Source organism: Trachurus trachurus (genome assembly GCF_905171665.1).
Source record: "Trachurus trachurus genome assembly, chromosome: 13".
In the NCBI taxonomy this organism is placed as follows: Eukaryota; Metazoa; Chordata; class Actinopteri; order Carangiformes; family Carangidae; genus Trachurus; species Trachurus trachurus.
In genome coordinates, this window is record NC_139892.1 from 37,461,934 (window position 1) to 37,487,511 (window position 25,578).

A 25,578-nucleotide genomic window follows, 5' to 3' on the forward strand; every position below is an offset into this window, starting at 1 on the left:
GGGAGCCCTTTTAGCTCAAACTTGTTGAGTTGGCCTGGCAGTTGGGTCGCACCAGAGTGCGGTTGCTTTCACACATCAAAGTGCACCAGAGACCGAGACCACCTCCTCAGGCCGCACTAGTTCTGGTGCATTAGAGTGCGATGTGCTTTCACACCGACCCAAACTGGACCAAATTTAGTGCGATCTAAATTTAGTGCGCACTAACACTGCAGGTGTGAATACACCCTTAGTCAATGTACATTTAAATTAGGGCCAATGCTGTGAAGTTTTTTTTTGAAAGATTTTATAGAAATTTATGGACAAAGTTTTTCATATTTTTGGAAAAATTCATATAATTTCTAGAGAAAAGTCTTGAAAAAAGGTTTTTAAAAATTCTAGAAAAAAGTGGTAAAATTTCAAGAAAACATTGGGGACCCCCTTTAACCCTCTCATGGACCCCTTGGGGGTCCCCAGACCCCACTTTGAGAACCACTGACATACTGATGCTTCACATCAGCAATAGAATAGAAGAGGTTGACTCATGTGAATATCTTGGTAGAATAATTTATCAGCTTTTCTCTAAATGTCAACGACGCCTGTGTTTCCTCTGTGAACTTCACCAAACTCAGGTTCATCATCAGTTCTTGTGGCGTTCTACAAATGCTTCAATAGACCCATCGACAGCTTGAGGTGGTTCACTCAGCATCTACCACTAAGGCTGGGTACCACTCCATGTCCCATTCCAACAGATTTCCCATTCGCTGCAATTTCACACAAGTTTTCCTGGGCTGTGACAGATGTTCACAGAACTACTGCTGCAAATTGTACAAAGATGAAACTCTCCAACTTGGTGCATTACTGAAAATATTAATGTTTACATTAAAAACCGTACAGTCATGGTTGATAGTAAGTGCTGCATTTCAACAGGAAGAGGACACGACAAAATGTAAACAGCAGCGTGGAATCCCAGCGTTAGCCTGAGACTAACAGGAAATGGCACAACAGTAGATCAAACAAAGGCTTTTATGAATCCATATCCAACCTTTCAAATCAAGATAGATATGAATCGGAAAATCTCTTTTTTTAAACCCAGGCCCATCTCCCAGACGGATAAATAAGTGATTTCGATTTGATTGGATTTGATTTCACTAATGCCAAAATAAAATAATGCATCACTATTTCTTTTTTCTCACATGGCAAACAAGTTGATAACAACTAAACAGGCTTTCAAACATCAACAATAGGCTACAAACATCCTGTGAGATCTGTGAGGTCCAGAGACAAGTTATCAGTTGATCAACAGATACAGACCACCTCAGTTCTTTTCCTGTCTAATAATATCAGAGCTGATTACCACAGCTGGAGAACATCTGTGTGTGGGCCCTATTCAATAATGCAACATTAGAAGCACAAAGTGCAAAGTGAAAAGCACCTGCAGATGTTTGTCTCACATCATAAAAACACAAACTCTGCTCTTCAACTTTTCAAACATATGGGATTTGTCATTACAGGTATCTACAATTCAGTTGCAGATATCCGCTATGTGAATTACGGGTATCTCTAACTAAATTCCGACTAGTAGGAATTCCTGTTTGAGATATCTACAATTTGATTCTGACTAGTCATAATTCCAGTTCAAGATATCTTTAATTCACCTCAATTAAAGATCTACATGTCCCTTTTAAGATATCTTATATTAAGTTTTTTAATATCAATAATTTAATATATTAAATTGTAGGTATCTATTATCAAGTTATAGATATCTTGAACTGAATTTTGATTAGAGACATCTGTAACTTTCATTCCGCCTAGTCAGAATGTAATTACAGATATCTTGAATTAGAGTTTTGACAAGGCCAAATGACGTTGCAGATTAAGGACAAATTAGGGCCCGAGCCAATAATTCAGACTTGTCATAATGATGCTTGAGATATCTTTAACTTTCTTTCTGCCTAGTCAAAACTGAATTACAGATATCTGAAATTGTTCGGATGAAGCCACGGCAATATTTCAAACAAGAGGAGGTGTTTTTTAAAGGGATAGTTCACCCAAAATTCAAATTGCACTCATTATCTCCTCCCCCTCATGGTGACTAAGGGCTGGGAGAAGTTTCAGAGTCCTCCGTGGCTTCTCTGAGTTACAGGGGGTCTCGGCGTAGCAGTGCATGTCCATATGACGGTTGCAAATGGATACCACTTTGTTTTCTTCGTAACAAAAAGACACACCAAAAAACATCCAAATACCTCCATAGTGCTCGTATATGTCCGTCTTGTATTGAAGCCCCGAAATGCGAAATTGTTCTGAAAAAAATGTAATAAGTCTATATTTCAAGCTTGTTTGTAGCGGAAGCTCCTCTTCCCGGTTTGTCAAATTTGGACGAACCAGGAAGAGGAGCTTGACATGAGGGTGAGTAGATAATGAGTGCAATTTGAATTTTGGGTGAACTATCCCTTTAAGAAGCGGCTGATTTTTCTGGTTTCCTGCAGTTTCCCCCTCACATCCAACCAGACAGAAGTCTGAGCATAATAAGATGTAAAGTTGATGATGAGAGGAGCAGGAGCGTCCTTTGAAGAATCTCTTCCCAGAGCTTCACCTCTGACAGCTGCAGGCCCGTCGTGTCCTCTGTGGGAGGAGGAGGGAGGGGGGAGGGGGGAGGGGGGAGAAGTGTGCCTGAGCTTTGAAGTGATTCAGTCTGCCTAGACAGGATACAGCCAGGCAGTTTATAACGTGTGACAGCGGGAAGGGACCGGCCTTTACAATACAGCACGGAGGAGAGGACGGACCCTCGTTCCCGTGAGTCGACCTGACCGTCGCTCTGCAGACCAGCGTTGTTACAGTTCACTACAACTAAGACTAGCAGGGAAAAAAATAAATATGAGAACTAAATAAAAACTACAATGTACAATTTAAAACTAAAGTGAATGTCAGATAACATCAGCTTAGTAGTTTTCTTAGAGATGTCTAAAGCTGCAGGAAGAAAACGCCACAGCTCAATATGGGACGACTTGGGAGTACGACCCACAGGTAGATAAGAGTCAGGAGGACTGATGGGAACTAGGGGTGGGCGATATGACGATTTTAGATTGTGAAGGATTAGAGCGTTTAGACGATCTGCCAAAGTGCGGAGATCGTAGGATCATCTAGGGCACATTCAACCACAATTACTTTAGTTGACATTTTTATTTGACCCTTTTCAATCAGCTATTTAGTGGTTTGATATACTTAAATCCTGTTAAAATGACTGTGTTGAATAAAACAAACAGTAATGTCTTCATTGATATTTTACTTTCATGTTTACTGAAAGCTACCTTTTATGTTGCAAGAGTGGCTTTATCAGAGTGTTGTTACCTTTTACTATGTTTACGTTGTTTGCACATATTGGCAAAACTGCAACAATTTAGATTAAAATCTGTTCAGAAAGGTTCTTTGGCCTAAACTGTCTGTTTTTCTTTTTTTGGTTTAAGATTGTGATAAAATCAAAATCGTGATTTTACTTTAAAAAAAATCGTGATATGATATTTTTGCCATATCGCCCACCCCTAATGGGAACATTATGGGATGCAACTAAAAGGGAAAAACCCCACAAATCTAGAAGTTGATCTTCAGACGTCTCACCGAGGCTTTCTCCTAAAACCTGAAAAACTAGAATAAAAACTAGTCAATTCCTAAGAATCACTTGTTGAACTAACTAAAACTAAACCAGTGTTTCCCCTACAACTGTACCAAAAAAATGAATATGGCAAAATTAAGCAACATATCCATTCATTCAGAAATCAATAATGCACAGGAGGCTCCGTGCAGCGCTGTTCTGCAACGCGAGTCACTTGTGATGTACTGAATCACTACCATCAGTTCATTAAAATGATTCGTTCAAAAAATGTGTTCACTGAATCGTTCAGTGCTTAGCAGGAGCCCTAACTGCATTAGTGCATCGTTCTCCAACTCCCTGAACTGATAAACAGCCAAACGATCCGTCACTAGGTCACGATTCAGCCCCGAGGTTCATATTCACTCTGTCACACGTTCACTGCACTTACTGAGGGACGGTGCGTTCACGGACCATAGTACACAGTGTTTACAAAGCGAACCTCATACGGCTGTCATTAGTGTAGCATCATAACTTCATGCCTGGGTTCTCTCTTACACAGGAATCTGAGCTGCAAACTAACTAAGTTGTTTAGTTTTCCCATGAAGAACAATTCTTCTCATGCGAGCCCGTCCACATGAATACAGATTTATTGAATCTGCATAAGTGTTTTATCATTTCAGCGTTCCATCCAGATGGAAACGCTGTTTTTATTTTTATTTCATTTATCTTTTTAAACCAGACCAGGGGCCGTATTCACAAAGCCTTTTATCTTACCGCTAGGAGTGCTCCTAACTCGTGCTAAAAGTTTTTACGTAGGAGTTTTTTCTTAAAAGCTATTCACAAAGCCGCTGAGACCTACTCTTACTAAGGATAAATCACTAAGAGCAAACTAAGAGTGACGCCCCGTTGCTATGGATTACGTCAATTCTCGTGCACAAACAACACGTGATTGGTTGTCGAGTGTCGGCGACGCCTATATTAGACAGTTCGTCACCGTCACTACTCCCGTTTTATAGCGAAAATGTTGTAGATAACAAAAAAAAAAAAAAAACACCGACAAAAAGGCACGTTGGGCATCAAAGGGCAAAGGGGCAGGTGCTCCAGCACCCCCCTCTGCAGCAATTTGCAGTCCTCCATACATTTGCCTGGCTGCAGCCATTTGTGATTCTTTGTGAATAGGTCTTACTGAGTTAGGAGTCCTCACGAGGACTTTTAAGCTCTCCCAGACTTAGGAGCTACTTTTAGGCCTAAAATACTTTGTGAATTACTCTTATTTTAAAAAACTAGGAGTCCTAAATTTAAGACTGACACGCCCACTTTTTTTAGGAGTTGCTCCTAAATTCAGCCCTTAGGAGCTACTTTTAACCCTAAGATTCTTTGTGAATACGGCCCCTGATCTTTTGTGAAACGATGATGCCATACCCTCCACTGCTCTAACCTGTAACCTGAGCCACACCGCTGGACGTTACAGTGTACAGACGGTTCGGCTTAATCGCACCCGTTAAATCATCATGGATTGTTATATCTGCACTGACACGACTCCCTGTCAACATTTCATAATGTTTGGAGTTTAATTACAGCAGGGTGTGTATGTGTGGCAGTGTTACAGCACCACACACACTCTACACAGGCCTGGCATACGTACGACAGCGTTCAGAGTCGTTTTCAGTGGATCCATGTGTACGCAGATATTTCTGGAAACGAGGCCGTGTTTACGGAGATTGTTTTTCAAAACGAACAAGAAAGATGTTTTGGGTGAAGCTCCGTTTTTGCCTAAAACGAGGAAACGATTAGCAGCTCGTTAGCTGATCATGAAAACCATTAGTTCCATCGACCGGTTTCCCACATTGTTCATTGTTAACACCTCAGCTTTACAGAAGTGGCCAAATAAGACTTTTCATCGTTGTAGTAACTTAAATACCAAAGCAGAAGCCAGAAGCCTGGGACCACACACACACACTGAACTACATTTCCCAGGCTGCTCTGGCACACGCCGGTGAATGTTCTCTGAGGATGAGAGTGCACTTTGGGGTGAGGAGGTGAGATAAGTGTGTCCTCTGAAGGCTGGAGACGATATGACACACACACGAGGAGTGTGTGTCGTGATGGAGCCGAGGGCTCTGACAGGATGTGCAGGTGAGATAAGTGTGTCCTCTGAAGGAGGAGCAGCCCCGTCCTGCTGGGAGGAAGTCAGCTGAGCACAAAGACACAACAACCGACCTAAATAATCACTTTCAGTTTCAGACTAAATAGAAAGTTATTCTAGTGTTTGTAGGAATTAAAGGGATAGTATCATTTTTTTTAAAGTGGGGTTGTAAGATCTACAAATAGCCCCTAAGTACTTTAATTGCAGTAGAAGACTCTCTACACTCCTCCCGTTAGCAACGCCAGCCCATAATAGCCCTGCCCAGAGATTTACAACATACAGTGTTGTGAACAGACCCAAAGAAACGGCCTATTTTCACGGCCTAAAAGAGGTTTTACCTGAAAAAAAAATACACAGTTCCATTGTTCACTATAATATAATTTTTTCCAGCCCTTCAAAGTGCAGGAAAAACACAGTTTTTATTTGGAGCTAACCAACTCACGTATCCCTCCGCCCAGGGTTAGCGCCCGCCGATCAGCAGTTGGTTAGGTCCAAATAAAAACTGTGTTTTTCCTGCAGTTTGAAGGGCTGGAAAAAATTATATTATAGTGAACAATGGAACTGTGTTTTTTTTTTTCAGGTAAAACCTCTTTTAGGCCGTGAAAATAGGCCGTTTCTTTGGGTCTGTTCACAACACTGTATGTTGTAAATCTCTGGGCAGGGCTATTATGGGCTGGCGTTGCTAACGGGAGGAGTGCAGAGAGTCTTCTACTGCAAATTAAAGTACTTAGGGGCTATTTGTAGATCATACAACCACACTTTAAAAAAAAATGCTACTATCCCTTTAAGGTTCATGAATGTCACAAACTAAATGATAGTTTCCTGCATTTCACTCCTGAACCTTGTGCCCATAAAAGGCAGCAAGACAGACTGCTGGATTTTTTGATATTAAAAATGAAACAGCTGAAGCTCCAATCAGAGGCGAGGGCCTTGAATAAAGACAATAGCTGTCATCATTTCCACCCAGACAGCTTCAAAGTCCCAGGGACAAAGGCCACTTAGCAGGAAGCCGTCGCCACACGTTGGGCTTTCTGTCCCGACAGAAGGCTCCTGATGTGAGAGAAGTGAGAGAAGTGAGAGAAGTGAGAGAAGTGAGAGAAGTGTGCCCTTTGAAGTGTCCCGTCTTCCCACAGCGACACCTCCAGCAGCAGATCCTGTCTGACTGCTCCCTCAGCTGCCCCATCAACACCCACCAGGCAGCGCATCCATTTCATTATTATATTATCTCCTTGTGCTGTTTCACCACCACCAGTATCACCGACTTCCAACAACCTGGACTCTAGATCTGTGCAACAGGAGCATCACACAGAGACACAAGCTCATCAGTGAAGCCAACTGTTCAGCTGAGGTCAGTCTTCATTCTCTCATCATTCTGGCTGATTTGGATGCATTTGGTCGGATCAGTTTTGTGAATTATGCTGTAACGAGCAGGAGGGCCGTCGTGGTGAGCTGGGAAGCGGGTGCTAGCGGCGGATGCTAACCACCACTGCTAGCGGACGTTAGCGGAGGTTAGCGTCGAGCTAGCGGGTGTTAGGGGCAGCAGATAACATCAGACACCAGACTCTACCTATAAAATGATAAAATATCAATTTATCAAGTGACCTTTACCGACGTTTATCATTTTACTACTAAAACAGTAACCAGAGCCATCATTATTGCCTAAACTTTCTGAATCCCATATGTTTTAATGGGAAACTGGTCATATTTTAATAAGAAGCCACATTTTGATGGTTTTGATTCACTTCCGTTGGTCTTTTCTTTTTAAATGTAATGAATTATGCCGTTGCTACAAACTCAACATTTCCTGTGTTCTTTTCAAATTATGACCCCCCCAATACATTCACTTTAGTTACATCTATATGGAAGCAACAGCACATTTGCTGAAATTGTGTTATTTGCCTTGAAGAGAGTACTGTTCGTTACATGTATTTGAAAAATACAGCACTGAAATCACATATTTGCCTTCTGTCAAATTGATTTGAGACTTTTTGCCCCAACCCCACCCCTGGGGAGTGATGGAGGGAAATGGGGGGGGGTTCTCAGGACTGATAAAAAACATATGCAGTTGATGCAGTTCCACCGAATTAGATGATAATTCAGAGAAAGAAATTCATTATCGTACATGACGGGATCTATCAAACCTAAACAAACTGGTTTGGGACAAAAATATCACCACCCGCGGGTCGGGCCAGGTCGGGTTTTGGTTTGGTTTATTTTGTTTCTGGTTTCTGTAGCACTTTGAGATTACTTTATGAAAAGTGCTTTACAAATAAAATGTATTATTATTATTCCAGGCCCATTGAGAACTCTAATTTGATCCAGACTGCTGGTTCTGATCGGATCACAAGCGGTCCGACTTGTGCATGGAGACAGGCTATGAAGAGGGTCTTTGATGTTCCTCAGACCACTCAGACACCGACCTGTCGAGTGTGCCGCCCTGAGGTTACATAACGAGGGTGAACAAAAGGCGGATGCTGGAGGTGATATAAGTGTGCTCTCTTCCTTTCCCACACCGACGCCTCCCACAGCTCCTACAGTCGTCTGTTCACGTCCACGTCCACGCCTCCGTCAGACACACACACCTCACACACACCTGTGAAGTGTGCCCGTTAGCGTCCGACCGAACAGGAAGAGGATCTCCACCGTGTCGAAAGGAGAAGCTAACGGCGGCGTGCTAAAGTGTGCCGACGCCGGCCCGCCGCATCCGCCCAGCTCTGGTTAAAGGGATAGTATCATTTTTTTAAAAGTGGGGTTGTATGATCTCCAAATAGCCCCTAAGTACTTTAATTGCAGTAGAAGACTCTCTGCACTCCTCCCGTTAGCAACGCCAGCCCATAATAGCCCTGCCCAGAGATTTACAACATACAGTGTTGTGAACAGACCCAAAGAAACGGCCTATTTTCACGGCCTAAAAGAGGTTTTACCTGAAAAAAAATACACAGTTCCATTGTTCGCTATAATATAATTTTTTCCAGCCCTTCAAAGTGCAGGAAAAACACAGTTTTTATTTGGACCTAACCAACTGCTGATCGGCGGGCGCTAACCCTGGGCGGAGGGATACGTGAGTTGGTTCGGTCCAAATAAAAACTGCGTTTTTCCTGCACTTTGAAGGGCTGGAAAAAATTATATTATAGCAAACAATGGAACTGTGTTTTTTTTTTCAGGTAAAACCTCTTTTAGGCCGTGAAAATAGGCCGTTTCTTTGGGTCTTTTCACAACACTGTATGTTGTAAATCTCTGGGCAGGGCTATTATGGGCTGGCGTTGCTAACAGGAGGAGTGCAGAGAGTCTTCTACTGCAATTAAAGTACTTAGGGGCTATTTGTAGATCATACAACCCCACTTTTTAAAAAAAATGCTACTATCCCTTTAACACGTGTCATTGTCCCATTTCCCGCGTGAATGGACGACTCTATGGGCCTTCACTGTGTTGATACAAGCGTCCAGCCACAGTCAGCCAGGAGAACGGGTGCTGACGGCTCTCTGCTGGAAACGTGTGCAGGGCGACACCTGTGGGAGATCGTGTGTGTGTGACAATAAAACTCACCGTGTTTCCTTGCTCGTCCACTGAATTGGTGCCTGAAAAGGAAAAAAAAACAGGAAAAAGACAGTTAATAACGTGTGTGGAGAAAGAATCTCGCCACTGTCCGTCGTTACAACATGATATGAAGACAACATCCACAGTTTTAAACAGGTTTGAGCTTGGTCGTTTTAGAGGATGGTTTTTAGAGTCTCACAGTTTCAACCACTGCTGAAATGAAGGACTGAATTGTTTGATTGTCTTGCTTAGCACTGTTTTTCTTTCTGAATATTTGTATTATTCCTAAAATCTCTTATGTCTAGGATATGTTGTTGATATTGATAAATTGACAGATTAATTGATTGAGTGATTTGTGTTTATGTATTGAATGTTGCATGCTTTTTTATGAATCTTGAGTCTGACAATAAACAATGATGATGATGTATAGTCTTGATTTTCCTAAAGAAATGATAACCGAGTGTGTGAACAGCTGATGTAACTCACATTTTTTTATCTTTCCTAAAAAAGCACCACCTCTATTGATCAAATATGGCCGATAAAGAAGGATAAAAGAGACATACTTAACAAAAAGCAACTCGTTTTCTTTGTTTTCCCTGAAAACTCTACAGAATATGAGTGAGTCACTCAGGTCTGGTTAAAGCCAAACTAAAATAAACAGTATTTCACAAAACCATCTGCAGCAATATCAGACAAAGACAGTGAGTGACATGCATATTTTCACGGAGCAGGGTATCTAGGAGATTACTCCACATAGCGGAGACAAAATCAAAGCCAAAGTTATCAAGCATAAATTCCCAAGACACTACTCCACACATGCAGCAGGAATATTCCCCGACATCTTCTCTTCCAAAGTAGTTAGACACTATAAAACATTAGGATGTTGTACAAATGCGTCATCGTTCTCTGGTGATATTGCAGCAGCATGTTCCTCCAATAACCTCAGAAATCATGTTAAGAAAGAGCAAATAGAAAATCCAAACACAGCCCTGTCCCACAGTTAAAGCCTAAATATAAAAAGCAGTGGTGTCTCTGTGAGGACACTGATGAAGCACCACTCTGACTGACTGCAGCTGGAAAACAACTCACCCTCTTCACTTCACTAAGTGGAAAAGTCCATAACGCTGTCTTGTGTCTTCACTTCAAAGTCTCACATGTCTCTCTGTGTTTCTCCTGCTGGTGACCGAAGGCTGAGCCGACTGCCTGGGACTGCACCGGCTCACAGCCTGCATGTGTATCTTATCTTCTACCTGACACACTGATGATGTAACCTCCTATAGGCTTCTGTCTGTCTGTGTGTCACTGTTATTGTTATCACCTCTAACTGACAGCTGGTAGCTCCACCCGTCTCAACAGGAAGCTCAAAGCAACACAGCAGCTGCAACTGCATCCAGTAGTTCTCCTCTCCATCACAGAAAACATTTAAACCCTTTTTTTTTTGCTTTTGGAAAGTTTGGCTATAACTTATTCAGGGTTTATACAGGAATCTTAAAGTTAATTCTAATACCTTTTTAAGACTTTTTCAAAACCTTCTCAATATTTTTCAACACCTCACCGCCACTTCAAGCTGTAACCATTTACATCAGTGACACTTTTAACTTAACAGTTCTAGTTTGTGATAAAGACTATAGCCCACTATGATACAACAGTATTCAAAATAGGCTAGGATAATAAATAAAAGGCAAAGTTTATAATAAAAAAATTAAAAAAAAAAACATTGCTCCACTCTCAAAAAACCAAAACAACAATCTTCTTTTCTTTTTTATGTACCGGTTCATCTTTGTTTTTTAATAAAATGAATAAATTCACACACTTTCACAATGTTTTTTAGGACTCAAACTCTTGGACAGCTAATTCAGAAAAAAATACCTTAAAAATTTAAGACTTTATAAAGTCATGAAAAGACTTTTTAACACTTTTTAAGGGTCTTCATTTTCCCAAAATTGATTTATCACCTTTTAATACTTTTCAAGACCCCGCGGATACCTAATAAAACTAACTAACTAACTAATAAAAACTTTTTTAGCTCAGTTGGTAGAGCAGGAACCCCATGTGCAGCCGGCCCCGTGTCACATCCCGGCTCGGGCGGGCGGCCCTTTGCTGCGTGTCATTCCCTCTCTCTGCCTCCCCATTTCCTGTCTGTCTCAAATATACTATCCATTAAAAGGCAAAAAGCCTAAAAACATACTTAAAGAAAAACTCTGATGATCAATTATCTACCAATTAGGGATGTCACAATTACTTGTTTTCACAATTAAATCGCGGTATTAAACGCCACAATTATTTAATCGTAAAGATTCCTAAATACCGTCACTTCCCAAAAAAGATATGTTGGAACCATATTGGCAGATGTGCGCCAAAATAAAGGTAAATGCACAGATACTGGTCCATTTACCTAATGTAACATTGAATAGGTAGGAATTTAAATGTTAGCATGTCATTTTTAATTAAAAAAAAAAAGCAAAACAAAACAAAAAATGATTAGAATAAACGTAAACATTTGGTATAGACCTGAATATTTCAAACACTTCCCCTGGGGATTAATAATTGGTCACATATTAATAGATACTTGAAATATTATAATAATGTAGTTATATTTTGACTATATTTGATTTTACACATTCATAGTGTTGTGAAATTAATTAATGCATATTAATCGTGATAATCTGACAATAATCGTACCAAGAAAATGTATAATCGTGACATCCCTCCCTAGATGATCGAACACAGCTGAGCGGCTGAACTAATAAACGGAATAAACGGGAATAAATCAGAAATTTTACTTTTTGATTGGGTGGGGGAGGGTGGGTGAGTAATATTTTACTCAACATTCATGTGTTTGTTGTTCAGTAAAAGAACTGAATACAAGAATTAAAACTTGATAAAGTTCCACGCAAATAATAATAATAATAATAGCAAATAAATCTGTTGAAATTTCATGTTTTTTAAATTGTATTATGGATGTCTGCTTATGATAAAACTAAATATTAGCCTAACATTTATGTTTGGATATGATATAGTTTGTTTAAATTACTTCCAATTCTCATAAATTCCCTATACTGTAATTCCCATAAATTCCCCTAATTCCAATGGAAAGTCTCCAATTTGGAATATTTCCAAAATTCCCCAGCTTAACTTCCCATGGAAAGTTTCTGGAAATTTACTGGAAATTCTCCGCCTCTTTGCAACCCTTACCAGTTAAAATAAATAAATTACATATAAAATTTTAGATTTGACATTTTATAAATCTTAAAGGAGCCTCCAACAGGTGTCTCCAACAGAACCAGAAGCCTCTTTATTGTAATGAACCCAGAGAAGACAGTGAGGAACATGAAACACAACACACACTCACCGAATATGTAAACCATGCCGACTGCCCCGCCCAGTCCCATCAGCCCCGCCAACCGTAGCACCATCTTCTTAGCGTAGGCTGTGTTCTCCTTCTGCTTCTTGTCCTCCGTCTGCTCTCCCTCTCTCTCGCCCTCCTTTCCTTCAGGAGGAGGCTGGCCCTGGACAAACACAAACACGTCCATCATGAATGTCCATGGAAACAGAGGAGGAGGATGCTGCTGCTGCTGCTGCTGCTGCTGCTGCTGCTGCTGCTGCTGCTGCTGCTGCTGCTGCTGCTGCTGCTGCTGCAGGACTGTTGATGATCACAGGCTTTTGTCTGAACTCTGCTCAGTGAGTGTGGACAGTAGTCATGTTGGTTGTATTATTGTGTCACTCGGCGAGTCACAAAGCAATTATTCTACATAAATGTAAATAATTATCTACATTTTTTTGATTTACTTTTTTTTTTTAATTGTATCATATACCATATTATAAATGTATACTGGTAATACCACTCCACCTGCCTCTCATCCACACACACACATATTACATAGCCTACATACAGTGTATCATCGTATCATCGTGACACGTTTCCTGTTGTTGTCTGTACCTAAGTCGACTGTTTGTATGTTTAGTCCATGTGTTGTAATGTATTTGTCCCTTATGTCACCTTGTCTATCACTTAACTTCACCAATAAAAAATAAATAAATAGATAAGTCAGAGGCAGAGCTATAATGTTGAATTCGTCTTTACTCACTAGCTACATCTCAGCTTTCTTAACCTCAGGTGTGGATATAAACTATTAAAAACCTTATCGGTTATCGGCATCAGTTCTGAGAAGCAGGAAGTTATCGCTATCGGTGGAAAAGAAGAATTCCTGTGCATCCCTAATAGAAACACAATACAATGTTATGACTGCTTGACGCTGTCATGCTGAAATGAGCGAGGCCTTCCCTGAAACAGAGGTCGTCTATTCTATTCGTCACCTACACTTGAAACCAGTCCAAACATTTCCCTCTAAATCCATTTAGCATTTTCCCCCAGAGAGCTGCTGCTGCTCACTGGATATGTTTATTCTCTTCTTTTTTTTTTCGGACCATCCTCTCTTAAATCCTTGAGATGGTTGAGAAGTGACTCAGCGGTTTCTGAACCACCACCACCACCAACAACAACCAGGCCACGTTCAGAGTTTCTTAAATCAGCCTTTCCTCCATTTAATTCTGATGCACAGTTTAAAGGGATAGTTTAACATTTTGGCAAATTTGCCCATTGCCATAATCCCTATAGTCACAGGAGTAATAACCTTTATTTGTTGGTGCATGTTGTTTTGAGAGAGAGATGTGCAGAGATGCGGCACATGGTCCTTTCAGTTTTCCCTAAATTCACAATCCATGAACTCCAAAATGCTGTGACCTGCACATTCACCACGCTATGAGATAATTCCGTGCTTGCATCATACATCCAATAGTTTAACAACGACGAACCAACATCTCGCAGCAAATCTCACGCATACGCACAAACATCAACAGCCACTGGGAACTACTGCTACAACAAGGATAAAAACTGAGATCACATTCATTTTTTCCAAACAACTTTTTCATGTGGCGGCTTCAGGACACTTGGGTCAGTACAGACGAGCAGTATGGAGGTATTTCATAGTGTGTGTTTTAGACGATACAAAAGTGAACTCTGTCCACCTCCATTATATGAAACCTGTTGCCAGCCAGACCCCCCCTGGAACTCCTAAAGAGTTTTGATGACTCCAAAAGTTCTCCAAACCCTTCCTTGGCATGTGGCATGACGGTGAGTAGATGATTGGTGAATTATCGATTTTGGGTGAAGTATCCCTTTAATCTACACCTATGACAGGGATTATGGCAATGGGTGAATTTGCCAAAATGTTGACCTATCCCTACACTCTGAGGAAGGTCATACCACCAAAACGTCAGTTTATCATTAAATGGTGATGCTGAGCAAGAAGCAGTGTGCGAGTTTCTCCTTTTTTACAAACTGCAAACCACACTGAACTCTGCACCTGCAACAGAAAACACATGGATGTGCGAATATCCTCTTCAAAAAAGGAACTACCCCTTTAAACCTTAGCTGATCACCTTGACCATGTCTACATGCCTAAGTATAGTAGGTTGCTGGTATATGACTGACCTATTAGATTTACATTCACTACAAGTTGAACAGGTTTCCCTAATAAAGTGATGGTGCATGTACAGTATGTTGCTACGAATCCTGTTGATCAGCCTGGTGCCTTCACAAATGTACAGGCTACTTATGCCATGTCATGTCATCACGGATGCTGACTGATAACAAGCCAGATGATCTGACATCCATGACCTGACCTCCTATGAGACTTTCACATTTCGACTCTTTAGAACAACACGACAGTTTTCACTTCAATATGTGCTATTTTCAAGTCAATTTGGGGTTTAACTCTTTTACAAACCATCCTGTTCAGATGGCATTCATGTTTTACACAACATCCAAGCTGTTTGGGAAACGAGGCTGTACAAAATGTGCTGCTGATGTGACATCCATGAGGAAACAACATGTCAACATCACAACAACCTTCTCAAAGTCGATTGAATTCTTCCAGTCTCAGTTTTCAAAAGGCTGAACATCCGATCCTACCTCCACTGCTTCATATCTGTGATAACCCTAACCCTAGTTTTTTTTTCTTTTTAACAAACATAAAGCAGTGACTTTCTTCCACATCTTGACCACACATTGAATGCACACAGCTGTTAGAAATAACATCTGGAATCTGACCAAATGTGGAGGCATAGGCCTATAGCCAAGACAAGACCTGGGATGAGGAGAGGACCTTGGCCATGTGATGGACTGTCTTTCAGTTTTATTTTACTACTATAGGGCTGGGTTAGTAAGGAGAGAAAATGTATTATTGTTATTACTATTATTTGAATATTCCAACTATGAAGGTCTAGAAAGATAGTTCACCCACCTGACTTGCTGGAAATATGCAAAGCAAACTAACTAGCCCCTCTGGTTTAAAAAAAAAAAAAAGTGTATGAATTTGAATTAATTTATATTTATTTACGTGTCGTGCACCAATTAAGGCGCCCAGCCTACAAGACACATTATCATCATATTTAATTAGACACCAAACAAAATCATCAGAGCACAGACAAAACCAAACAAAAACAAAAACCACATGGCATTCACATAAATAATTCACTTTTTCTTTTTGACCAGGCACTTTTTATGAAAGTAGCTATAGTAAATCCTCAATTACATTTAAATTACATAATGTGCATAGTCTTTCATCCTCAGGTACTGAGTTAAACCGACCTACTTCTACTGCCAGAGGGAGAATCCAGCCCTCAACTGGGCACATAAAGATCTCTTGGATCTATCCAATGGCAAAGTCACATCAGGTTCTGAACAATATACTGTACATTTTTCAACTGGCAATAGGTTCTGAGCTTTGGTTTAGACCAGATATCATTCGCCCATTTTTCTTTATACTCAAGAAATAACTTATGTTTCACAAAATTAACATTACAACGCAAACCATTAGTGAAAATATGTTGTTGATCAGCCTCGCTGAGGATAGCTTTCATGTCACGATAACAAGGATAGTTATGTGTTTTATCCCAGTTAAAGACTTTTTTTTGGCTATTCTATCCTCTGGCATAGAAGAGAAGCGATTCCAAAGCCTATAAGCATTTCCCCTTTCTGTTAAATCAAACAGGGACCCCAATCCCAGCCCATGTCACCTTGGAGAGCCAGAGCAGGAGTACATTTATGCACATCTATGCAATCCCTTCATTATTCTGGTGCAGTATGAAGTCAGTCATAATGTCACTTCGTCTTCAAGGTGGAGGAAATGATTCAGCACCTAATAAAGGATTCAGTAAGAATTCACAGCAGCGACATGTCAGTCACGTGTGTGTAGTAGTAGTCTGCTCTGCTGCAGATTTGGGTATCAGGGGAAGGTTGAGCTGCACGCGGGGGGAGAGGGGAGGGGAGGGGAGGGGACGTCTGTACTCCTGACCTTCAAACCAAACAAACCTTGGATCATGGTAACACCATTTATCTAACCACGGCTGCTGCAGATAAACCACCACACACGCTGTCAGTCAGCCGAGCGCGCATGTGCATGTGTGTGTGTAAAAAGCTGCTACATGAAGGTCTGAAGCTTCACCTTACAGCCTGTAGTCATGAGCTGATGCTAACTGGCTGCTAACTGTCACAATAACCGGCCAGAGGACGAAGACACAGAGATTAATGAAGTGTTTTGTGGGAAATTATTAAAGCGACTAGGGTGGAGGAAAGCGCTAGTCAAGCTGCTGCTGTCCCTGTCTCATCCCGTGTCAAACTAAAAAGACTGAAAGCTGTCAGTCCCAGGAGAAGCAGCATGCTAACCTTAGCCTGCTAGCCTGCTATGCTAGCTAACTTACTCTGAGGTTCATTCATTCATTGAGGGGGACTAGTGCGGGGACAAACGGGGCAGTGGGGCAGAAATTAAACACTCCTCGAGCTGATATTATACCGAGTAATACTAACACACAGCTCACATATAATATGGCTCGGTGTCTGTCTGTCAGCTGGATGTTTAGATGTTACAAAACACACACAGCCTTCTCAGTTTAATAACCACAGGTTGGAAATGTCAGATACGAGAGTGGAGTCAGTCGATTTCATTCACACGGGCAGCTCGGGTGGGCGGGGTTGCAACGTTGTTACCTACATTTCATTTCATTTCATAACCATTTCATTTCATAACCTTTATTTAAACTCGGAGATATATTGAGGAGTAAGTTAACCTCATTTACAATATAGCCGAGATGAAACACACAAAAACATAACAGAATACCAGAATTTAAGGTGACTAGGGTAAATTGAAACATAGTTAAAAGCACGAGCAGTTAGAGGTAAAAATAAATAAATAAATAAATAAGATGTAGTTATTATGGCTTTAAATTGTCCCATTGATAAAAGTGAGGTAAGTTTCCAATGATTCTGCAGAGTGTTACATGCATACATTACGTTACTCGTTACTCTCTTCGCTCTCTCCGTGTGTCGATAAGTAAATCCAGCGCACCTTACCTGACTCTGCTGCTGCTGCTGCTGCTGCTGGAGCCTCTCCTGGAGGATAGCCTGCGCCAGTCCACCCGTCCCCGTCCCCGTCGCTGCCGGTGGTGGTTTGTCTGTGACTCCCTGCGACAGCGTCCGTACGGTGTCCACCAGGCCCGGGGAGGAGGAGGAGGAGGAGGCCGGGGAGGGGGTCGCAGCAGTAGCCGCCGCTGCCCCGCTCCTCAGCCGCAGGAGGCCCCGGCTGGCCCGCACACACATGGGGAACACAGACGTCGCCGACATCTTGGATACTAGGAGCTCTCTAAACTAAACTGCCGGCGAGCGTGTGTGTGTCTAAAGGACAAAGGCGCCGGATTGGCTGCTGGTGGTTTGAGTGGCAGGTGGGCGGTCCAATCAGAGCAGAGGAAGGCCACGTGTAAGCGGGAAGGGGGCGGGCTCTAGAGTGGACGGTCCAATCAGAGGCCGCAGTTGAGTCTGACCTTCGATTGCAACAGAAACTGCCATGATGGTTGATGGCAAAATGCCCCAAGTTTGTTATATTATATCACCTGCTGTTATAAAAATAACTTTTGAAACAAAAACACCCTCAGACATAATCATAACAACTTTAATTGCTAATGCAAGAAACACGGGTAACATGCAGAACTCTCTGGGAGTGTAAAACTATGGAATGCCATTTTTATCAAATTGATAAATAATAAATGCATAAATAAATATAGCCATGAAATGAGTCCCAAAATAATTAAATCGGATGATAAATAGATAAATATGTATAAAATATAATACAAATAAGTAAAAATACATAGATTAATATATACTATTTTTACTTTTATTAACGGCTCATTCATTTATATCCTGATTTTATTTCCTTACGTCACATTTATTTATTTCCGGGGACTTTCATTTCCTAATGTCACATTTATTTCACTGCTCTTTTTATTTCAACCTGCAATATTCAAATGAGGGGGCGGGGTATATTCTATATCTAGAACATGGTAGGTTTTAGATCTTTTAGTGATTCTGGCTGTGTGTCCATGAGGAGTGACCTGTCATCCTATTTTAAAGATACACTATTGTAAAGTGAGGATTTAAAAGCGATGATGAACACAGATAAGATGCTATGTGCTGAAAGGTGGAATAACTGAAACTCTATCAAGACTGGTTTTGCAGGTTGTTTCTGTCAGGAAACTAAACTAAAACTAGAGTTTGTATTGCTCACGACAGGCAGGAGAACAAAACACCATGACAAACACAATAATTGGACAATGAACTAAGACCAAGCGAGTGAGTGACACTGCGAATCTGAATGCTAGATATCACGGATAACACTGGACCTTTAATGACCATTTGTACCTCATACAACCCCCCTTGCTGAACTATCCCTTTAAAGCAAAGTTACTGCTGCACATGATTAATTCATTTATATTTTTGCGACGTTTCACCTTCAGACCACAAGGTGGCATTGGTGTTGTGTGTCGAGTCAACTAAGGTCAAAGCTCAGACCCACAGAAGAGGAAAAGGTGTTATAGAGAAAGGAGAAGAGAACGCTGATGTACTGTACTTACTGCTGGTAGTCGTTTCGTCTGTAAAAAGAACCTATAAAAGACAACGTGATGTCCTGCTTAGTTTTTTATAGAAGCCACAGCCTAATTCCCACACACCTTTCCCTCCTCCTGTAGACGTTTTGGCAACACTGAACTACTTTTGCCTTATTCTGAGTCTTTCAAACCATCACCACTGTTTTGTCCATCCAGTGTTTCTCTCAGGATTCATGAGGAAGAACCAGAGTCATCTCAACCCAGCTGTGTGTCCATGAGGAGTGACCGCTCCATGCGCTTTCCTATTGATGCGTGGTTAAGAGCACTTCCAATGTTAGCTATGCCCAATCTAGCGATCGCCGAATCAATTCTGTAGCCTACTGCGTGTCATTCCCCCAGTCTCTCTCCCTACTTTCCTGTCAATTAAAGGCAAAAATGTCTCAAAAATATTATGAAAACAGTAGGGATTTGAAATACAGATTAAGTGTTGCTAACCCTATAACTGAAATAAAGTCCAGTGCAATGTGTTACCAGGGTCTCCCAGGTACCAGTAGACACCTCGGACAAATTCCCTCAGATCCTTTTCCATGGTTGGCCACCAAAAATAGAGGCGTTCCCACACAGGGACCAGTTAGCCCCGGGCTGACAGGCAAATGCGCCCAAGAGCTGGCATCTCTGCAGTGCTGGTGAATGAGTAAGTGTGGTATTTTCAATAATTTAAGGACATTTATAGATCACCCACGTTAATAGCATCATCGTGGACCCTTTTACAGATAAACATTAACATATAGTGGCCATTAATTGTTGTGCCACGAATGCTTGCTGTTTTAAATGATAAAGATAAGGCAAGGCAAGGCAAGGCAATTTTATTTGTATAGCCCGTTTTTACAAACAGTTTGTCTCAAAGGGCTTTACATGGCATCGTAACAACATCCTCTGTCCTTAGACCCTCACATCGACTGAGGAAAAACTCCATGGAAACCCTTTTAACAGGGAAAAACAGGAGAAACCTCAGGGTGAGCAACAGAGGAGGGATCCCTCACCCAGGACGGACAGACGTGCAATAGATGTTGTTACAGACAAGAAAACAGTTTACAGTTTGTCACAGAATGTGCGGAATATGGAAATGTTAGCAGGGGTTGATGAAGGCAGTCTCTAGTGAGGGGAGGGGGGGGGGGCAGGGAGAGCCGGTCAGCTCGATGGGAGGACTGGGTGGCAGACTGGTCCATGGGAAGGGAGGGGAGGCCGGTCTAACAGCAGGGGAAGGGGTGGGAGGGGGGCGATGCAGGCGGCGGCTGGTGCAGAGAGATGGAGCTCCGGTGGATCTGCGGAAACACAGAGAGAGTGAGACACCAAGGCCAAACTACAAAGTACAACAGAAATAAGTCCACTTAAGTGTCATACTGTAAGTTTGTGCGCTAAATTCAACTGTGTTAGCTAACTGTTCGCCACTTAAGCCTGTGTTTTCTTTAGTTTGTTTGTTTTGGTCAAGCAAGTTATTGTGCTGCTGGCTTTTATTTTATTTCCATGCAAGGCTTTTTATGTTATTTATTTTGACAGCTGGTGGTTGCTTAGCAACGGTAAAGCGTTCGCTCGTCCCCTTCTTTGTTTGTCCGCTGTGTGACCGGTACGTACTGTAAACAGCTCCATGTGTTTTTATTAATTATCATTTTTTTAATCAAAATTGGAGGAAAAACTTAACATAATACGTTTTGGGTTTGATTAGAAATAGGAAGTAGTGGAGCTGTGCATAGAGCCTATACATCAAATTCAATATAGCCGGGCCAATAGAAAAAAAAAACAGTTGTTCACATTAATGTTACAATTTAAATTTTGAAATAAATAAATTATAAGCATAACTTAATATGACCAAGGCACCTAAAAGCAAAAATACAGCAGTTTTCATCAATTTACAAGCAAGTTGGCAACACACATACATTGGAGTGAATGGGTTTCTTGGGCGGATTTGCAATACCCACATCCTGCCACTAGGGGGAGAATAAAGTTACCACGGGAGTCTATGGTGGTGTCGTTACTCTCTTTTCCAGTGCTCTAGTGAGGAGGAGCTGCAAACTGAGGAGGAGGAGGATAAGGAGGATAGAACGAAGGAGGAGGAGGAGGATTAAAAGGAGGAGCAGACACAGAAGGAGGAGGCTCTGATGACTGAACCTCCACCTGAGGAGGAGCAGCAGCTGCAGGAGAAGGAGGAGGAGGAGGAGGAGCAGTCGCCCCCTCTCTGTCCTCAGGCTCTGGGACGGAGGAGAAGGAGGACTTGGTCGTCGTCCAGCTGAAGGACATCTTGGGTTTGTTCTCCTTCGCCGCCGGTCTCTGTCGTCGCTCGGCGCTGAAATACGCCGAGGGAGGAGCGAACTCCTTCTCCCGCTCGTCACGACGCCGACTCTTCCACTCGCTGAACATGGACTCTGAAGAACAGAGACAAACAGAGATGTTGAGAGGAAGGAAAAACATCTGGTTTACACAATTAACTGTGGTATTTAAAGGGATAGTTCAACATTTTGTCAAACTGGCCCATTGCCATAATAATCCCTATAGTCATAGCAGTAGGTTGGTTACCTTTAATTGTCGGTGCAAGCTGTTTTTAGAACGACGGAGCAGAGCCGTGAGCTGCTCAGAGCTACGCTACGGAGGCTCATGGGATTTCTTGGTTTCCCTTTTCCCAGAACTTTACTTTATTTGTTTATTTAGTCGGGACAATGCATATTAATGGACAGTGAGTGCAAGAGTACCCACAGTAAATATACTGGATTTAGCATATGTGCTAGATTACATCCGTAGTCCCCAAAACATACAACAATTAACATAAAAAGTCCATAAAGACAGAGGACCAGTAGATAACAGAAGAAGTACATTTACATAGTTACAGGAGGGTTGGACATGATTCTTTGAATTGTAAAAAGATATATAATCTATACAGTTGCAATTGACATGATTCAATTAAATATAAAAAAAAAACGTTACCAGTTGTTTTAGAGGTAAATTCATGCAAAACCGCTGATGCACGTTCCCGTCAGGGACAGTTTTTCATCAACAGTCTCTGTATTTCCCTCTAAAACAACTCTGTGTGGTAACGTTGTGTTATTATCTCATAGCGTGGTGAATGTGCAGCTCACAACTTGTCCACCAGAGCGTTGTGGAGTTGTTGGATTGTGTATTTGATGAGTTTGATGAGGGAAACCAAGAAATCCCATAATGAGCCTCCGTAGCGTAGCTCTGAGCAGCTCACGGCTCTGCTCCGCCGTTCTAAAAACAGCTTGCACTGACAAATAAAGGTAACGAACCTACTGCTGTGACTATAGGGATTATGGCAATGGGACAATTTGCCAAAATGTTGAACTACCCCTTTAAAACTCCTGCAGTTATAAACAAACACAATCTCTTGTTCACTTTTAACCCTTTCATGTAAACATCTAAAAACAGCTGGAAACACGGAGACATGGGAAGAGGACACCGGTTACCCTGGTTACCCTGGTTACCTGCCTGGTTACCCTGGTTATACTCAGGATGTAATCTATTACATGGAGCTGTACCTTTGCCTCTGTCCCACTCTCTGACATGAGGAACTCCTGGTCTGGTGTCTCTCCTCTCCTGGATCTCCACCTCCACCTTCTTCACCGCGCTGACCTCCGGAGGGTCGTTGGGAGGAGGTGGCGGTCCGATGACGTCACCGTCCTCTTCCTCTCCTGGGGGAGAGAAACAAGTCACATGATCCATCACTCATCATCAACTCATTATTAAAGGAGATAGTTCACCCAAAATTTAAATTGCACTCATTATCTCCTCCCCCTCATGTGGACTAAGGGCTGGGAGAAGTTTCAGAGTCCTCCGTGGCTTCTCTGAGTTACAGGGGGTCTCGGCGTAGCAGTGCATGTCCATATGACGGTTGCAAATGGATACCAACTGTCTTCGTAACAAAAAGACACACCAAAAAACATCCAAATACCTCCATGCTGCTCGTATGTAATGTCCATCTTGTATTGAAGCCCCGAAATGCAAAATTGTCCTGAAAACAATTAAATAAGTCTATATTTCAAGCTTGTTTTGTAGCGGAAGCTCCTCTTCCTGGTTCGTCAAATTTGGACGAACCGGGAAGAGGAGCTTCGAGAAGCTTCCGCTACCAACAAGCTTGAAATATAGACGTATTTAATTTTTTTCGGGACAATTTAGCATTTCGGGGCTTCAATACAAGACGGACATACGAGCAGCATGGAGGTATTTGGATGTTTTTTGGTGTGCCTATGTTCCCACAGCCCTATGTTCCCACTGGACTCTCTCTACCTATCTGGCCTGTCTAGCCTCTACCTGGTCTTTTTACTAAACTTAACCAACTCCCTTCTTCATTGCCTAAACCCAACCAATGGTGGGACCAAAGGGCTGTGGGAACATAGGGCCTAATTTTCAGTGACAACAAAAGTTAGAAATGTGGGAACATAAGGCTGTGGGAACATAGGGCTGTGGGAACATAGGAATGCCCCCTCTTTTTGTTACGAAGACAGTTGGTGTCCATTTGCAACTGACATGACATGACACTGACATGCACTGCTACGCCGAGACCCCCTGTAAAACTCAGAGAAGCCACGGAGGACTCTGAAACTTCTCCCAGCCCTTAGTCACCATGAGGGGGAGTAAGTAGATAATGAGTGAAATTTCAATTTTGGATTAACTATCCCTTTAAAACACACTTTACAAACTGACTTCTACATTTCTACAGAGTGAACCCTGACCTTCTTTCTCCTCGTCGCTCTTCTCTCCTTCGCCGTCGTCCGGCTTGTTCTTCATCTTCCTCTGCCTCACCTTGGCCAGCCGCGCCTGCAGCATGGCCTGACGCTTCTCCTTCAGCCGCTCGCGTTTGCTGCGCTGCTCCGTCGTCTGGACAACAACAACGGCGACAGACACACAACGAGAGAAACAAAGACTGAGCAAAACTGAAAGGCAGGAACCAACTAAACTCTTCAGACTGGAAACAGCTGCTGATTAAACAGCACAGAGTGTGTGGTTTTCTATGTGGAACTGGTTGTGAGAAAAGTGAAAATAGGCAACCCTTTAATTTACAGGCCGCTAATTATGTGATAATGTCAAGAAATAGCCCAGAAATAACGGTCAGTTTCATAATAAGTATTGTCCATTTTTATTCTATCTATTGTATCTGTTTATTGAGTGTGTATTTATTTGTTTATTGGTTGTCTATTGTCTTAAGTGTTCCTGTTTGAGCTCTGGCAAATCCTTTTCCAATGTGGTCTCCTTCCACAAATGGCAAATAAATAAACTCAGCAGTGTCGTGACCTCAACCATGGTTGATGAGAGAAGAAATGTTGTTGTAGTCTTTATACCCATTTGTTTTGGATAGAACCAGAAAATATGTTTAAATGTTTGACAGGCATCAAGATTAAACTAAAAAATAAAAGATATAATACTCACTTATGATGAAAAAAAACTAACTAAAAAAATATATAGTGTTGGTACCCCTTTCAATGTATATATATGTACATATTTTTTGTTTGTCTGTTCATTGTATGTTTTTTGTATTTGTATGTTTGTATATATAAATGTTTAATTTAAAAAAAAAAAATGTTGTAGTGAAAATGGGCGGGCGAGTCAAAACAAGCGACAAATCGCGTATCTCGCGTTTAGTCGCGCGTCAATGCTCGAGCTAGAAAAAAGCGTTCCTCGTGTTTGGTGGGAAGCCCCTTGTGATGAAATAGACGAAGACGCGAAGGTCCCGTCGCCATAAAATAATTGCGTGTATTGTCGCAAAAAAAAAAAAAAAAAGTCGCGTTTACCGCGTCGCCCGGCGCGCGCGCCTAACCGCGTCTTTGCGTTACGGCCTTTTAACCACATTATTTACCAGCAACATAAAGTGAAACAGGCAGAGGTGTCCTGCCACAGTCAGTCAGTCAGTCCACCTCCACCTCCACCTCCACCTCCTCCTCCACCTCCTGCTGCTGCTCAGGTCGCGCTGGAGCTAATAAATGCTAAACACGCTAATCGCGATCATCACACACACGCGGTCCCATACAGCAGACATAATAGTACGAATCGCCTTGTTGTTTACAACTACTTCCGGGTAGAAAACCAGCATTCGAACGAGAGTTTCACTACGGTATATATTTTTTTAACAGCTGACGTCCTGCTGTTAGCTTAGCTACCGCCGTTAGCTTAGCTACCGTTAGCTGTCCGTCAGCTGCAGCCACTGATGCTTTCTAGACACTGTGATTTCCCCAAACTGAATAAATACTTGTCTAGGAAGACGTTTCACCTTCATCCAAGAGGCTCACCGGCCCATTTGTCACTTACATTTCACGCGTTGCGTGAATCTCGCTCCCCGCGAGTGAAATGGCCACTTTGAAGTAGTAGGCTATCTACTGTATAT

The 25,578-nt window shown here is 41.9% G+C and overlaps 2 protein-coding genes across 2 annotated transcripts in view; both read right to left on the reverse strand.

The window, feature by feature from the left end:
- timm50 (translocase of inner mitochondrial membrane 50 homolog) overlaps positions 1 to 17,968 on the reverse strand; it is a 72,740-nt gene extending 54,772 nt beyond the window's left edge. Inside the window, exons 1-3 of the mRNA XM_083985144.1 lie at positions 17,665 to 17,968; positions 12,604 to 12,760; positions 9,261 to 9,292 (exon numbers count right to left, since the gene is read on the reverse strand). Of these exons, the coding sequence (XP_083841270.1) occupies positions 9,261 to 9,292; positions 12,604 to 12,760; positions 17,665 to 17,934 (459 nt within the window). The 5' untranslated portion in view covers positions 17,935 to 17,968. The remainder of the gene's footprint in view (positions 1 to 9,260; positions 9,293 to 12,603; positions 12,761 to 17,664) is intronic.
- A 3,082-nt stretch (positions 17,969 to 21,050) lies between these two features.
- Positions 21,051 to 24,500, reverse strand: LOC310996392 (coiled-coil domain-containing protein 174-like; the record flags this gene model as incomplete). Its single annotated transcript, XM_083985767.1, has 5 exons — positions 21,051 to 21,068; positions 21,420 to 21,613; positions 22,739 to 22,891; positions 23,933 to 24,077; positions 24,492 to 24,500. The coding sequence occupies 5 exons, from the start codon at positions 24,498 to 24,500 to the stop codon at positions 21,051 to 21,053; spliced, it is 519 nt and encodes a 172-aa protein (XP_083841893.1).
- Positions 24,501 to 25,578: the final 1,078 nt, after the last annotated feature.